At 34.9% G+C, this 16,869-nt stretch overlaps 1 protein-coding gene across 2 annotated transcripts in view; it reads right to left on the bottom strand.

Moving 5' to 3' along the window:
• FBXL17 (F-box and leucine rich repeat protein 17) overlaps positions 1 to 16,869 on the bottom strand; it is a 289,124-nt gene that overhangs the window by 16,454 nt on the left and 255,801 nt on the right. The window contains exon 8 of one of the 2 annotated variants that reach the window (XM_053931275.1): positions 1,231 to 1,373. In XM_053931275.1, the coding sequence (XP_053787250.1) occupies positions 1,231 to 1,373 (143 nt within the window). Of the gene's footprint in view, positions 1 to 1,230; positions 1,374 to 7,771; positions 7,951 to 16,869 lie in introns of those variants that run through there. The other variant, XM_053931276.1, reaches the window with a different exon arrangement.

Raw genomic sequence — 16,869 nt, forward strand, 5'->3', positions numbered from 1 at the left:
ATCCTTGTTGATTGTTCAGTATTAGCTAAATTCACAAAATAAATACATGTGCAGAAGTGGTTAGATGATTCTGGGTCAGATCTAATTCCCAAGGTCAAGTTACCCTTTTAACATTCTCTAAGTGCATAATCTTAGCACAATCCATCAAAGAGATTCACACACTCTTTTTGTCTGTTGGCTTTTATAAAACACTAATGTTTAGGAGATCAGAGTGAACTCAGCTTTGATAGACAGAGCAATTCTTCCAAAGTGCTCAACCTCCTTGCAAACTAGAAATTGCCTAAGGCTGGCTTTGCAAAATGCAATTTCTAATTTTACCACTGACCTGAACATTATTATTCCTTGCCATTTGAAATACTGTATTTTGTCACTGTCTTCTACAGTGCACTGCGAAGGATGCAAGGTAATGGTTTGGAGCATGAAGTTTGTTAGACTAAAACCTGTTTTCCATAGAGTGCATCCAATCAGAAATCCACAAGCCTGAGAGATGCTTATGATGGGCATCACAAGTCAGACATTTTGTTGATGATGGCTGGAAAATAAACAATTCCTGCAGGGTTATGTGAAGACTCAAGGTCAGACATTCTGGATCTCTGATGATTTTTCTTTAGCTATTTCTACTGTGTTCCCAGGTCTCTTGATCTCTCTTCTAAACAGGAACACAATTTCTGAAGGCTATATACATGGTGAAGTGCAGATGGAATGCCTTCTCCTTTTATCTTCTAACGATAAAGTGCTAAAACTTATAGACATTCTTACTATTCTCCAAGTATAAAGCTACATAGTAAGAAACTCAGTATTTTTTTCTCTTTTTAGCATTATGCTAAATCAGTCTTGAAGTAACACTGAAGATTTTTTTTCCTTTCTTTTTAAGAAAAAAAGTAGTCTGTCACAGTTATGACATGACATGCCAACCACTTTCAGACAAAAATATTCAAAAACTGTCAGAGGGTAGATTTTACAAAAAACTTTTGTGAGCACCTCAGGCTGTGAGTGTAACCTACAGGTGTATTTTGAAAATCTACATCAGCAAACACTTATAATGCTCCTTCTAATCCTCTGTGTGTCTTTTGAGCTGCCTATGTGAACACGGCACACCAGAACAGTTGCTACAGTAGTGAATACTGAACTTTTTTGTTCAGAAGAACATAAATCCTGCTGCCTCCCTCACACACACAGGAACACTATCACACTCAGAATCAGGCACTAGCTCAGGCAAAGGCTCCTTACCTGATCACATCTCATCAGTCCCAAGTATCGGAGGGATTTGCTGCGCTGAGCGATCTGGGTGGCTCCACGGTCTGTGATCTCTTTGCACCATCCAACATCCACCGTCTCTATGGTCATGCTGTACCTCCCAATGGCTATCAGAGCTGGAAATACATGAAAGGCATGAAATACACAGCTCTGCAGATGGCAACCTCAGCTCCATGCACACAGTGAATAATGCTGAAATTGAGTTTTGAAAAGCAGTTTTCATGCACTTTGTAAATGACATTATATTTCATAATTCTCAAGAATGTGAAAGCTGTCTCTTCAAATTGGAAGTACATACATGTCCAAACACACACAAACACACAGATAAACATATTTTCCTATATATTTTTCTACCAATCAAGATAAATAGACCAATTAGCAGACATAACCTATAAAAATTATTTTTATTACTTTTTTCAGAAGAAGGATCAATTAATAAAATTGAAGTAAGTGCAAAATAAAACCAATTCTATTGCATTTTTCAGAGAAAATAACAGACTTTATCCTAGTAACACTTTTTTTCCAGGAAAATAATACTGCATAGACAGCACTGAGATTAACAGGACATTTTGTTAGTCAATAAAACATCGTTTTAGAAAACCCTGCAGGAAATCTCATGCCATACATTCTATAATTATATTCTAAAATTGCATTTTTTCTTATTGTTCATGTTGGTGATGTAATAACAATGGTGTGTCTGACTTTCACTTTTTGTTCACGAACACTTTTCCAGTAAAAAATAAAGGAAGAGTTAAAAATATCATAAGGAATTAAAAGAAAAATTTGAACCTTTATTGAAGGAAAAGAAAGAGGACCTGGAACTTCTGAATGGGCTAAAAAAAGCTATGTAGGAGAAAGACAAGGGATCTGAACTGGCTGGGAAGGTTTTGTCATGATATGACAATGACACAGATTATAAAAATCACTGGCACCCTGGTTGCCATGGACTATAGCACTTTTCAGAAATATGGACTCAGGAATTCAAGCTGGGATTTATTAACAGAAATTTTAGCAGCTAAAATCTCAGTCTAAGAAAAAAGGCCAAGGTTTCTGGTGTAGAAGTCAGCCACCTGCATATAATCACGGGGTAGGATGTTCACACAGTTTTTAACTCCAGTTATAAGGCAGCTGTTGAAAAGGAAGATGAAGGAATGACTTATTCCAAGTAATGTGTGTATCTTTAAAGAGATGATTTTTCAGCAGCTATGGGGCTGTTCTGTTCATGCTATATTCCCAAATGTCAGGAAAAAGAAAAATAAAAGAGGAATTACAAAGACCTGGTAGCTCTTGATATACAATCGATCTTAGCTAATCGATTGATATTGATCTTAGCTAATCAGCATGTAAATGAGATCTAGAGGAAGAGAAAAAGAACCCACCTCACCTTCCAGTGGTTCTTGAAAGAACTGTATTGCTGGTGTACAGCAGTGAGGGTATCTGGATTATTTATAAATATCTAGCTGGACTTGATTATCAAACAAAATAAGCCAAAAGATGCCAGAAACATTCTCAGAAGTTGTGGAAGGGGTTTTCAGAAGTGCATAATTTCTTTCTTGCAGTTTTCCAAAATATTAACTGAATTTTGTTACTGACATATTGAATGTACAATAAAAGCACCTATATAGTTTCTTTATGGTTTCATTGATATTTGTAGGACAATAAAAATTTCCTGGTCTCTTTCCTATACATCTCTTGAAAAGAAGTCCTAATTTTGCAAACTATATATATATATATATAGCAGAAAATAAACTTTGTACTTTTTTTAGACACCTTTGAAAATATCACTATAATAAAAGATATGGATAATAAGAAATTTTCTGAATATATTTTTCAACAGGAAAAACTATAGTAATTATGCATTATTGTACCTCCACATAAAATGTTGTAGACTTGAAGTAGTGCAAAAATACTGAAAGCCTATTTATTCTACACTAGAATAATATAAGTTCATTTGAATATTTTGCCACTGTTTTTCTATTTTCAGTGCTTCTTGTGAAACTGACAAAGAGAAGAAAATCAACAGAGAATACTTTCATGGAAGTGCCACAAGACCATCAGAACACACTGACAAAATCTGTCCCCAGATTAGCAGACATCTCTCTGGAAAACCAAGTATTTTGACAAGAGCATACAACGTTATACTGAAGTCATATACTACAGTTCATCTATCAAACACCAAGTTATGCCATTTGAAAACTCCAGTGACCATATTTTCTGGAAATTTCCATGTGTGGAACTGCACCTGTACAAGAACACTCTGGGTTAGAGAATAGACACACTATGAAGTTTCTATCAGCATTCAGCAGTGGGAGATAAAGAAAGGCCATGAGAACCAGTGAAAATGTAACAATAGTTTTCCAGAACACTTTCTTCACATGAAAAACGTGGCCAGGGTTTTTCTAAACTTTATGCCTCTGTACTCTCGTGAGTTCATTTGATCAGTCTTGTAGCCCACAGACATAACATCTATAACATCCTGTGGCATGGAATCCTGCAGTTCAGGATTCTTTCCTCTTTCAAAAATCACCTTCCCTTCTGGGAAATGCTTCCTGGAAATCCCAACAGACTGTATCAACCAGGTCTCCTTTATTGCTTCTTGACTTCTCCAAAGTACTGAAGTACAACCTCTCTTAACAAAAGCTGTGTAAATTCTTCCTGGATATGTTGCATTTATTCACATGTTCACTAACTTTCCATATAGTAACTAACTCGCCTTATACAGACGCCAGATTTATCAGTTAATATTTTTCTGATCTTCCCTGAAACATTTTTTTTTAATTACTTCTGCACGGCAATCCTGTGGTAGTCAGGCAGGTTTAAGTGAAGAATTACACAGTGAAGCTAGGAGCCTGGCTATTTCATCCTCAAGTTCTTTTACTGTGTACATACACGTCTCCCGCTTGTACGAGCAAAACACTTTAAGCCACAAGTTTCAGCTAAGAAAATGTTTGCATTGCTCAACAGCTTTTCTTCCTCTGTGCATTTGCCCACAATAATCAGAATACACTGCTATTCTTCAAAAGCTGAGCAGTAATTTAACAAAGAAACATGCAGCAAAATGCTTACAAAACTAAGTTTGAATTCTGTGACTTGAGAACTTGTAGCACAATCAGCAGTGAATAATCAAAAGTGTGTTTCAACACTAATGACAGCCGGGCTTAAAAACATGGTCAGCGATCAAAGGGAAGAACCTGACACACTGAAATTAAGTAGAGAAGGATACACAAAACCACTCCGAGTAGTTAGAAGATGTTGGCTTTGACATATGAAACTCTCTTTTTTTTGAATATTTAAAAAGGCATCCAATTATTTTTTCTCCTTTTTATAGTCCCATTTATTTTGGCAAAAGCAACATACCATATTTCTTTTTCCAGTGCTAGGTTTGTGGAATGGAAATCAACTGATGTACAGCTCCTACTCTGCAGAAGATAAAGTGTAATGACTCCAACTGGAATTGGAAAATCACCCCTACAGCCTTGAGCGGTATCAAGCAAAACTGTTTTTTCGGTTGTAATGGTACTTGGCTATTGAAGCTGAAAGGACCAGGTTTGTAGAAAAGGGAAACATCTTCTGGATGATCAGCTGGAATAACTGAGAAAACCAGACAAATTCTGCCCATAGTGCACTACCACTAAGAGCAAATTGTAATTTAACCTCACTTTATTTTAAACTGATTAAATTAAACTGACACATGTAAATGCATCTGCTGCTACAGACAGAAATGTCTGTCAGAGGGAAGGTCTCTGTTCTGAACCCAGTGACTGCTGTGTGGGTGTTGGCATCAAGTCTAAGGTTGCTACAAGAGAAAAAATAAAAATATCTTTGCTATAAGCAATTGATATTTGGGCTACTCTTAATTTAATTTGAAGTAATTTTTATGTCTGGAAAAAAAATACCCCAGGTTTTGCATAATATTACCAAATACAACTTTTTGGAAATCTGGTGTATTGAACACAATTATGTCCAACTAAAAATATTTTTAATGACATGAACCTACTACACTGTAGAGTGCTTCATTAATCAATAAATCCTATTTCAATTTAACTGAAAATAAACCTCTGTAAGGCTTAATTGTGTTTCTGTTTTCTTCCTGTTATTACCTAAAATGCAAATGTAACAGGCACTGCATTTGGTCAGCCTTCAGTGAAGCCTGGACAAAAAAGCTTTTAAAAATTAATTATGATTGATATCATCCTTACCAGTGCAGTACAGACATATATGAATTCATGCAAAAATAATTTTTGCATTTCTTTCTTTCTTTCTTTCTTTCTTTCTTTCTTTCTTTCTTTCTTTCTTTCTTTCTTTCTTTCTTTCTTTCTTTCTTTCTTTCTTTCTTTCTTTCTTCTTTCTTTCTTTCTTTCTTTCTTTCTTTCTTTCTTTCTTTCTTTCTTTCTTTCTTTCTTTCTTTCTTTCTTTCTTTCTTTTCTTTCTTTCTTTCTTTCTTTCATGTCAAAAGCACTTAAATGTGCAAAAATTAGAATTAAATATTTCCAATCTCTCTAAGGGTTTTAGATAGAGGAGAAATCACTTGGTCAACCAAGGATTACCAAGAAACAGTCTTCTTACAAAACTTTCCATTATATTTTTATTTTTATATCTATATGTTATGTAATATACATATATAATTAATATTTATCTATTAATACCTATATAAAACATAAATTATACAAAAGAACATACTGTATTATCTTTTAATTTATTATATAGCCAAAGGCCATTAAAGTGGCTTTGACAGTTATCTACTGCCTCCTGGGGAGCCTAATTTATAAAAAAACTTCAGAAGTTTATGAGAGTTAAAACTGCAATAAGCAGATGTAATAAAAATAAAATTAGCAAAGAAACCAATACATTCAGGTGTTAAAAATACAGTGTAACAGATCAACTTAGTGGATTTTGAAATAATCTTCTGCTGTTGTTGGCGTTACAAAGTTACTCTCATTTGCCTGAGTTATTTAAAATATGAGTGGACAAAGCTCTGGAGAGAGAAGAAAATATTCTACAAGATAAACCAAAAATAGACAACCTAAAAACCTAAAAAGTCTTTTCTGTCTTTTATTTATGTTGTTCTATTCAATTAGAAACAAAAGAGAAAGTTGAAAATCATCCAATTATAAACATCTGAATTCACCAAAGTTTTAACAGTCACCAAATTTTTTTTGATATTTCATTTAAAGTGATTTGTGGTAAAGAACTTTAAAATTAGCATGCAATTAGACAAACACTTGAAAATTGTAAAATACTGTTGAATATAGACAATACACTGCCATCTGATTTTAATATATTATTATATTTACAAATAGAACCCTTAAGTTATATGTTTGTAACACTCCCTGCAGTATAGCTTAAATATTGCTTATACATAGAAAAAGCTCTTTCTTTACAAATGCATGCCTATAAAAACTTAAATTAGGGCAACAGAATTTTATTCTCCAGAGCAAATCTTGCTGCCATGAGAAAAAAGCTCCATCATTTTGCCCATGATACTAACTGTGCATGTTTAGCCCCTGCACTGATGAGGTTGGTGGTTGTCTGCCATGCAAATTACTGAATCCTGCAGTTTAGCTAATCTGCCATGTGCAGAGAGGCAGTACACACCTATTTCCATTTCCATGTGTCAAAAGGTGTTTAGCTGCTGCAACCATGCACAGCAGTGGAAGAAATCACTGCTTCGCTACCTTGCTCACCCAGCAGAGGAATCATAGCTCACAATACATATTGCTTATGCCTCAAATGGAAGTCTCACTGAGTGAGACAACTTTTTATGCCATTCATTTATTTCTGTTATGAAATTGTAAGGGTTTGATGACTAAATTAATGTTTGTTCATCATATCCTGACATAAATCATGCATTGAGCACTGTAGTTCATCTTGTAGCAAAAAAAGGCTACCATGGATGTATCAGTCCAAAACTCCAGTTTGTGCTGGTTTCCTGGTAAAAACTCTAATTCTGCTCAGGCTTTTACACATCCAGCTGACAGGCAGTATGGCATCATTTTTAATTTCTTTATAATCAAGACCTCTCATAACAGCTACATTTCAGTGTCACCAGGAAATAGCAAAGCAAGACAGACAGATCTTTACAAAAACTGGCATTCTACCAGGAATCTCAGCCAACTCCATTTACAGTCATGCACTTAAGTACATTCCTGGTTTTCATTGAAGTTCCCTTGAAATTAAAGTGAAAACATAAACAGAGGGCATAGCCCTGAACTTCCCTGCTGTCATCTTATTGCTGTCAATCTTTATTCCCTGACTAAATTCCCATACAGTACATCCAGGTAATAGACCTATAGAGCAAGCAAATCCTTTCCCTATGGTACTGAAGTGATGCAAAAGGGAGATTGGTCAGTGCTCATTTAGAAAATATTTTACACTACAGATATTTTAATATTTATAGCAAGGGCTCACAAAACACAGTGCCCAGAAAGGTATGTGAACAAGTAAATATTTAATCTTTCATAAATCCTAGAGAAATTTAGAAGCAAAGCTGCCCAACCTCAAAAGTTTTCCCAGTGGAATACTGTATCACTTCTCAGCATGGTCAACCTGCATTTTAACACACTTAGTGTATTTAGTTTTTTCCTTACTGTCTTCATCTGCCTCAGGCTGCTTGAGATCTCCTGTGATAATTTTACTGTTGAACCTTTGTGCATAAGTGGCTTGGGCAACATTTCTTGAGAATGAAGGATGGGACTGCAACAAAACGCAGAAAGATAGGGTGGCATGATCACAACAGGAAACCAATCTAACCAGATGCCTCAAGGAAATGAAAAGGAGACAGACTGTACCCCTTGAGCAACCCTTTTTTCCTCTAAGAGTTTAGAAAATCTGGTTTGATCTCTTCTCTCTGAAATAATGTTTTGACCTTAATTTGGGAGTGTGGTGGAAAACCACTCCAGTAGCGATACTACTGTAAGTTTCAAAAAACCCAAGCTGTTTGGAAATGGTAACACATAAATTTATGTATTTTTTGTTTAAATTTTGAAGATAAAATCTCATTGTTTAACGTATTTTGTACCTAAAGAACCATAAGGAAAACGCCTAGAGGAAGAAAGTCCCAAGGACTGAAAAGACCTCATGTGAGACGGAAGATGACAGAGACACCTCTCATGCAAAAAAAAAAAAAACAAAAAAAAAAAAAAAAAAAAAAAAAAAACCCAAAAACCAAACAACCAACCAAACAAAAAAAACCCCACAAAAAACCCCAAAACAAACAAACAAACAAACAAACAAACAAAAACCCCAACCAAACCAAAAAAAACAAACAAAAAAAAAACCCAAAATTATTTTCTATATAAAGCACATTTCATACAGGTAAATATTTTTTCTTTCAGAGTCACAAAAATACATGGCATATTTATTTTTACTTGGCTATGATCTGGTTGTGGTAACCATAGTAACCATAGTTACCATTAAGTTGGTACAATATACATTGCTGTACTCAATGCCAACTTAATTAACTGATACAAAGAAAACAGGCAACTGCTAATCAACTTTTATCCTCCATGAAATACATGGCACTTAGAGAGCTATGACTTCCCAAGTAAAATTTATCTTATTGCTTGATTAACTTATTCATCTTGGCTATTTAATATGACTAAAAATATGTACAAATCATAAACATTTGTACAAAGGTTACTACTTGTTGTCCTACAATATAAGCAAAGCTTTGCCCTGAACTAGAAATTAAAATTGAAAATATAGAAAAGAATGATCTTTCAAAATTATCTTAAATGTTACAACTATCAAGCACCTGTTTCTCCAGAAGTCCATACTAAGAACAAAGCTAACCTATGGATGGTCATGGAAAATGGTTTGTTGTGTTTTATATGTATTTCTCTCAAGAAAAAATCCAACATTGACAGCAATGAATTAATCATAAATACATCTGCAGTCTAAATTAAATCTATTAATCCCAAACATAAGCTCTATGACTTTTCAGCCATTTCAGTATCTTTTACTCAGTGCATACCAACAACAAAAAACAAGTGAAAACAAAGCATCCCCCGTCCGAAATCTTCAAAACAAGGATTCAAAAAGACCGCAGTACTACAAACTGAAAGGCATGCAGCATAGTTACTTCTGTCCTGGTTGCAGACCTCTTATAAAAATATTTAAAAATAACCATTTCAGAAATGGATTGCAAAAGTGGTTGGAGTTGCTGCTTTTAACTCCTAGGTCTTAAGCTAAAATAGCCCCTATGGACCAAGGTGTTATATACCAGCTCAATTTTCATTTTCCTGGGGACACTAAAACATAACTCATTTTCTTTGCATTATTTTATGCTGAAGTAATTTCCATCATTGTCACACACATAGTCTAATTATCAATGGAAGGCAGTAATCCTGACTTCAATCCCCAAGAAAATCATGGCACCAATTTTCCTGGAAGTCACATCTTAAAGACAGAAAGACGACTGGGAACACACAGCACTGATGTAGCAAGTGCAAACCAAGCCTTGTCAACCTGATTGCCTTTCTGTCATGAGAAACCTGACTCTGTGGACGTGGATATGTAAATTTCTTTTTTTTTACATCAGGAGAGTATTGAGAAGAGGTGCTATGCACTCTTAAAATGACTTCTTCCAGTCTACAGACAAAAACCTTTTTTTTGTCACATTAACGAAGACACCAAAAATTAACTGAACCCTTTTAATCAGGAACAAGGAAATTTAAATACTGTCTTTTCAAAACAAATAATGTGTCTTGGACTTATTTAAACAACACATCCCTAAACTCTGAGAGCTGTAACTCCAAGCTGCTGTTGTATGCAGAAGCTTAGTAGTATTCAGATACAACAGCCACTATTGAAGAACAGCATAAAGCCAGATCTGTAAACCTGAATGATCTGAGATACATGCAATGTATTAACCTAGAGAGATAGGAAAGAACCAACCTGTTTTAAAATTCTGAATTGTTTGGATAACTGGTGTATGCACTTCTCCTAAACTTATGTGAATGGTTCTAAAAAGCTATTCCTTAGAGTACTCCAGGAGCTATAGATACAGTCACAGAACACAGAACATCAAATATGGAGATGTAAAGATCACTTAATGTTTTACTGGAACAGTTTAAGATGATAAACAGGTAGAAGTTAGAAAAATCACTTTGTAACACTTAATAAAGATACATTAATTAATATACAATTTTAGGCTATTAGACAATAATATGTACATTGTACATATGTAACTGTACCTATGTGATAGGTACACCTAAATAATTCAAAATATTACAATCACTTATTAACAGATTAGTCTGGTGAATGAGTTACGTTTGTCAAGTCCAAATTTCACAGAAGAAATAAAAATTCAGAATGTAGAGGTGCTGGTTGTCAAAAAAGAAGAATTTCACTTTAGCTCTTAGTCACATGGGATTGTAGAAAAGGGGCTAGAGACTAAAGACGCTTTCCCAGAGAGGGAATTTAACGGTTTAGCCTGTTCAATTGCGAGATCAGGCAAGATTAGAGCGCGCCTCTTTGGAGAATGACAGAAAGTAATCCTAAATGATGTGGGAACACACCCTTTTGTACATTTAGCTTTGTCTTTCTCTCCTAAGGAATCTAGCTACTGTATTCTTCTGATTAATAAATAGTGACTTTGAAAAGCCTGCTCGATGGTCTGCAAATACTTGCTGAGACAAAGGATGACAGAGGTGACAGAGGTCTGTACTCATTCTGCCAAAGACAGAAAATGTTGAAAACACACGTCCTAAGCTCAAGAACAACAGAATTATGCATTTTGCCTTTTTAAAGAGGAATCCTAAATTCATCAATTTGAAAGGGTACACATCAAAAAGATTAAAAGACTGAAGGATGAAGAACATCTAATTAATGCATGACAGCATGTTACTTCTGTCACGCACTAAAGAATTTCACACTGTGTGATGGTAGAACAATAACTACTAAAATCATGATTCAGTGTAACAACTCCTAAGTTTTGATAAGCTTAGCAGCAAGTAGAGTACAATAGATACAATTTTAGTACATAAAATCAAATCAAATTGAGACAAAAGAGCCAAATAAATACTTACTACAAGATAAAAAATGTTTACAAAAAAAGTGTTTTATGTAGACAATCTATAAGTGGAAGAAAATAGCTATTGGAAGTTTAGAATTTCATTGTATAACTCCTGATGTATAACAGTTCCATACCCAACAAGGTTAGTTATTTGACTCTTCACCAGAACACACAACAAGTAAAAGGCAATACATTCACAAAATATAACAGGCAATGCACCCAAATAAACCACAGAGCATGAGGTGTTACACCAGACAGGCTGTTCATGTACTTCAATGATCATACAGTACTTTTTAACTCCTAGAAAAAACCCCAATGCCATTTAAGATATTGACATAGTATTTACTGTTCTCTCCTTTAAGAGAGGTTATTATTCATAAATAAGGTTTTTATTCATAAGAATCACATATTTATTTCACTAATCTAGACAGTTCATACTCACTCTCCTTACTCAGTCTTCTTGCAATATGGTAAGTGAAGACTGGAAAACTGAGGTTCATGCAACAGGATTAGGGTTGTGTAATCTTGTATAGTGGTATGCCTGGGAACTCAGAGCAAGGGCTAGACAGAACAGCACTGAACAGAATGAAAAAATTACTGTGCACGTCAAGACACTGTGGATTATGTTATCAAAAGGCAGCTATATTTGAAAGGGATAGGCAGAATGGAAAGTAAATATATATAACACATTTTGAAAGGATGAAAATAGAACACATTTTGAAAGAAATGTAGGAATATAGGAAATATAACACATTTTGAAAGAAATGAAGAGAAGACAAAAGAACAAAAATTTAAAAAGTGAAACAAGAAAGGATTTGTACACATATACATGTTGAAGTATTTGTATAGTCCACAAGAATATATGAATACATGAATGTTTGATAAGATAGAATATTAACATCTTTATTAAAACTCATTATAGCCCTGGAATATTATTCTCTGGCACATTATGTTTCCCCTTTAGTTATTTTTCTTTCTTTTTTCCCCTAAATAAATTATAACAGTAAAAAAGTTGTCATTGAACATAGTAGACTGCTTTCCACGTGCACATCTGTAACATTTTAGCTGTGCAGTGAACTGCTAGAAATGTGCACAAACAAACCAATGCAAAGCCTCAATACATCTGATAAAGTATCACACATCCTGATTGTCAAATTTCTCTGCAAAAGCCCTGTGTGTTTAATAACAGTCCAGCAGCTACTTCTCACGTTCTTGAGGATCACAGTTTGAAAGCTACTATTTCAAAGAGAGGTCCAAAAAGAGAAGGAAGAAATTATTCGACTTCAGATGGTGGTAGGAAAGTCAAAATTAGTCTATAACATACTGAAGAAATGCTTAGGCTTGTATTAAAAAAGCAATCTGAAAAATAGCAGCAACAGTTGATATTACCTAGTGATGTGACTGATAAACTATTATGGCATTTCCATAGCATTAAAAAAAAAAACAACATTCAGACAAAGTAATCCATATGCACCATCACTGCTCTTTCAGCTGTTTCTTACTTTTAAGATACTTTAATTTTGTTTAGAATGTCTTCATACACTAGTTTTGCCCTCTTTCATCAACAACCAGTTGTTACCTATGTAATTAACACTAATATGACTGCTACATTTAGGAAGCTTCACTGAAGATGTAGAGCTAGTCAGGTATCACCTCAAATTCTGTGTTCAGTTTTGGGCCCCTCTCTACAAGAAGGACATTGAGGTGCTCTGGAGGGTGTCCAGAGAAGGGCACTGGAGGTGGGGAAGGGTCTGGAGCACAAGTCTGATGCGGAGCAGCTGAGGGGACTGAGGCTGTTTATCCTGGAGAAAAGACAGCTCAGGAGAGGCTTTTCTGCTCTCTACAATTCCCTGAGAGGAGGCTGAAGCCAGGTGGGGATTGGCCTCTTCTCCCAAGTAACAAGAAACAGGATGAGAGAAAATGGCCTCAAGTTGAGATACAAGAAAGTTTATATTTGATCCTGGGAAACTTTCTTCACCAGAAGTGTTGTCAATCACCAGGAAAGGCTGCCCAGGGCAATGGCGGAGTTACCATCCCTGGAGATATTTGAAAGACATGTAGATGTGGTACTCAGGGACTTGGATTAGTAGTGGACTTGGCAGTTATGGCTACATAATGGTTGGAGTGAATGATCTTGAAGGTTTTTCCCAACCTAAACAGTTCTGTGATTCAAAAGACACAGCATGTGGACAGCTAGAGCTACGGGACAACATAGTTCTTCCAGGAACAACAATTTTGAAGACACTAATCAGACACCGCAATTAGTTTAAGAGTAAGGCATACAGTTCAAGTAAAATGGTAACAATGTTTCTATTTCCACTCTTGAAGGGAGAAAACCTAGTTCAGCAGGAGGGGCTATGAAGCTAGCACACAGCCAGGATAATAGGAGCAGAGGTAGTGATAGCATTTATTTTACAACCTTAAGCTTGTGCAGACTACTTATCTAATTATGCCTGAGTATATTCGTGGATGAATGTATAAGGCAGCTCTGGGAATGGCATCTGCTGTTAAAGGCTTTGAAGTGATCAGCAGAAGTGCAAACACTGTATTTTGTCAAGCAGAAATGAATCTTCACATGTAGAGAAGACTGAGCACATATGGAAGAAGGCATGAAGATGCCTAATGCAAGGTCCATGTTACCCTTCCAGATGTGCAGCTATCCGTAGTATCCCAAATATCACAAAGGTATTTGCCAAAGTAGAGTTTAAGCTATTGTCAAGATGTTAACTCTATGTGATTTTTAAAGTAAAGTAAAATAAAGTAAGATTAAAACATGTTTTTACAAATAATCTACAGGTATTTATTTTCTTTCACTGAAGCCCAGAATTGATATAATGTTTCTCTTAAAATTGCTGAGTGAAAGCATATTACTGAAAGTAACTTTAGAGATCTAAAAGGTATCCAAAAAGGACAATAACATTTCATGCAGTGGCTGACAAACTGCTTTGACTGTTTCCTCTTGTAGCAATTGTTGCTTAGGTCTCAGATCACAGCATGAAGTTACATACAGCATGTGCTGCAACAAATCTATACAATCAGGGAAGGACAGACTGTCAGCCTCAATTCTGCATTTTCCTGGTTTTGTCAGCATGTATCAATACACAGCTCAACATAAATTAACTTTAACACAGGATTCTGTGTCTGTTAACATTTAATACGTTCCAATGCAGATATATTGTTCTGCTTTGGAAAACACAGTCAGAGAAAAGTGATGTAACTTGCCATTAATTTCATTATGACTAATGCAACTGAGGTTCTTAATATAAATCAATACAACTGGATGCTGAGAGTGAGCACAGTTGACAGGAAGAAATGAAAATAATTTAAAAAGGTTCCATACTGTGAATCATCACAAGTTGGCTTGAAAAATAACAAGGGAACTACTTTCAGAAAACTTGTTTTGAAGATCCTCCTTGTTTAATATCTAAATTAAGCTGTGTTTATTCTTCTATGACAACTAAAGCTGAGTTTCGATGAGGAAAACTATAAATTATCTGTAATTCCTTAAAGAATAAGGTGTCAAACACTGACACCTACAGTGCATCTCCAGGATATTTGTAGTTGAATGGTTAGCCAATCTCTCTAGAACAGTAACACTTCCAGCATTAATTAGCAGTCCTGTATAATGAATAGAAAGAAACTTCATAAAATGAGCCAAGTGTATTCACCTAAGGAACTCTTTAAACAATAATTAGCATGGTGAAATGCAAACAAAAAATGCTAGTTCCTAACGGATTGAAAAATACTTGTTTTATTAAGTATTTCTCCAGTGTACTTCACATCTAATCCACTAGATGCAATACTCCGCATCTAATCCATTCCCTTAAAAATAAAGGTAATTTTGTGGGAACTCTACAGCAAAGCAGTTTAGTACAGTAGAACCTTTTCTCTCTAACAAAATCCAACTGGATCAGAAAATACAGCAGCGTTTATGCCAAATAGAGCATTACTAATTATTAGTACTACACATAAGAAAATGGGAAATCTAAAATATAAATATGGTTTTGACAGAGTAAAAAAGGCACAGCCACTAAAGTAACTGCTTATCTAAGTTGCTTAGTGGGCTTTAATTTTCCTTTTGGCTCTGTAACATAAACACCTTAATAAACATGGAAGTTTTCCCTTTTAAATGGTTGTATAAGAATGCAATAGCTTACCTAATAATTTCATTCAGGACACCTTGAGCAAAAGAAAACTAAAAACTGAAATAATGAAATAATGAAGCAATAAGGAAGATTTTAATGGGCTAGATAAAAAATTGACATGCATACAGACCACACTAGCTTAGAAGATTAAAAAAAATCCAATTTTGAATCAGGTGTTTACTTTTCCAAAAAGCAGAATGCCTTAATACCAAAGAAGACACTGTTTGCTTGCAAATTGGGATATAACCACTAGACCAAGTATAAGGTAAATTAAAGTTGTATACTGGAAGCTACACAGTTCTATAATAAGGTCTATTTGTGTGTCAGACATTTGTTTTCATTACAGTTTGTGTTCACGTGGTAGCAACAATTTTTGACGCACAAAGTATTACATTCTCTTTATGCCAGTGTAAAAATAGTATTAAATATGTATTGGCCATAAATGATAAGCAATGTTTATGAGTATTCTTGTGAGGAAGAAGAAGGTCCATGCTAAACTGTGGATCTGAATTACCTGCAATTGTACAAATAACACCACATGTGTTAATCTTTATACACTTAATGAACTCATGCTTGCAAACTTAAGTGAAAATCATCTTACTAATGCTAGCGACAGTCACAAACAAACAGATTTTAAGTCAGACAACCACTGGGAGTTTCAGGTTCTGGTACCTTTACTCATTAATAAAACTTAAAACCTGCAGCCTAAAACAGTGTAATGAAAAATCTATTTGATCAACACTGAAGTATTTCAGAAAACTCTTAGTTTTGTCACAGAAAATGTCCTTTCCTTCAGCAATGGTATCACTCAGATAAATGAATACCTTTTGTTTTCTGTAAAAAATAAAGCAAAATCGTGCCTTATTTTCTGTAAAAACAATCCTTCTGGGAATGGTAACACAGTCTGTTCTATTATCAGGTAAAAAATTAGGCAAATTTTATTTTATGGAAAGGATCCAAACAGTCAAACACTACCCAAATGAAGATGGTATACATGGAATCTTGTTAGAGAGTGGCAAACATTTATCTGCAGCACATCTGCAGCAGTTTCGAAATCTTTTCTTGATGTGTAAGCAGTCACACAGGCTGAAGAAACAAATTTGCTCCTTTCTGCCGGAAGAATAATTACTTTCAATATTATTTATACTTTTGAGCAGCATGAATTTTAGAATTTTATAAGGAAGAAAATGTGGTGAATCATTTTCTGTTTCATAATCCAGAAGGATAAGCAGTTGTGTTAGCAGAGTGGTGATGATGAAAACAAAACTAACCGAACTGCTACTAACTGAAATTTCCAGATACATGATCTCAGCAGATAAATTCACTCCTATTTGCCTTGTCTTCTGGCAGTTTTTATAGGGGCTGTACTTCTCTACTTTCCATTACAAGTGACTTGGTGTACAGGTGACAAGGTCCCAGTCTTGGTTAAACAATGTGGATCACAAAATTCTA

The sequence above is a fragment of the Vidua chalybeata genome, chromosome Z (assembly GCF_026979565.1).
Source record: "Vidua chalybeata isolate OUT-0048 chromosome Z, bVidCha1 merged haplotype, whole genome shotgun sequence".
Taxonomy (NCBI): Eukaryota; Metazoa; Chordata; class Aves; order Passeriformes; family Viduidae; genus Vidua; species Vidua chalybeata.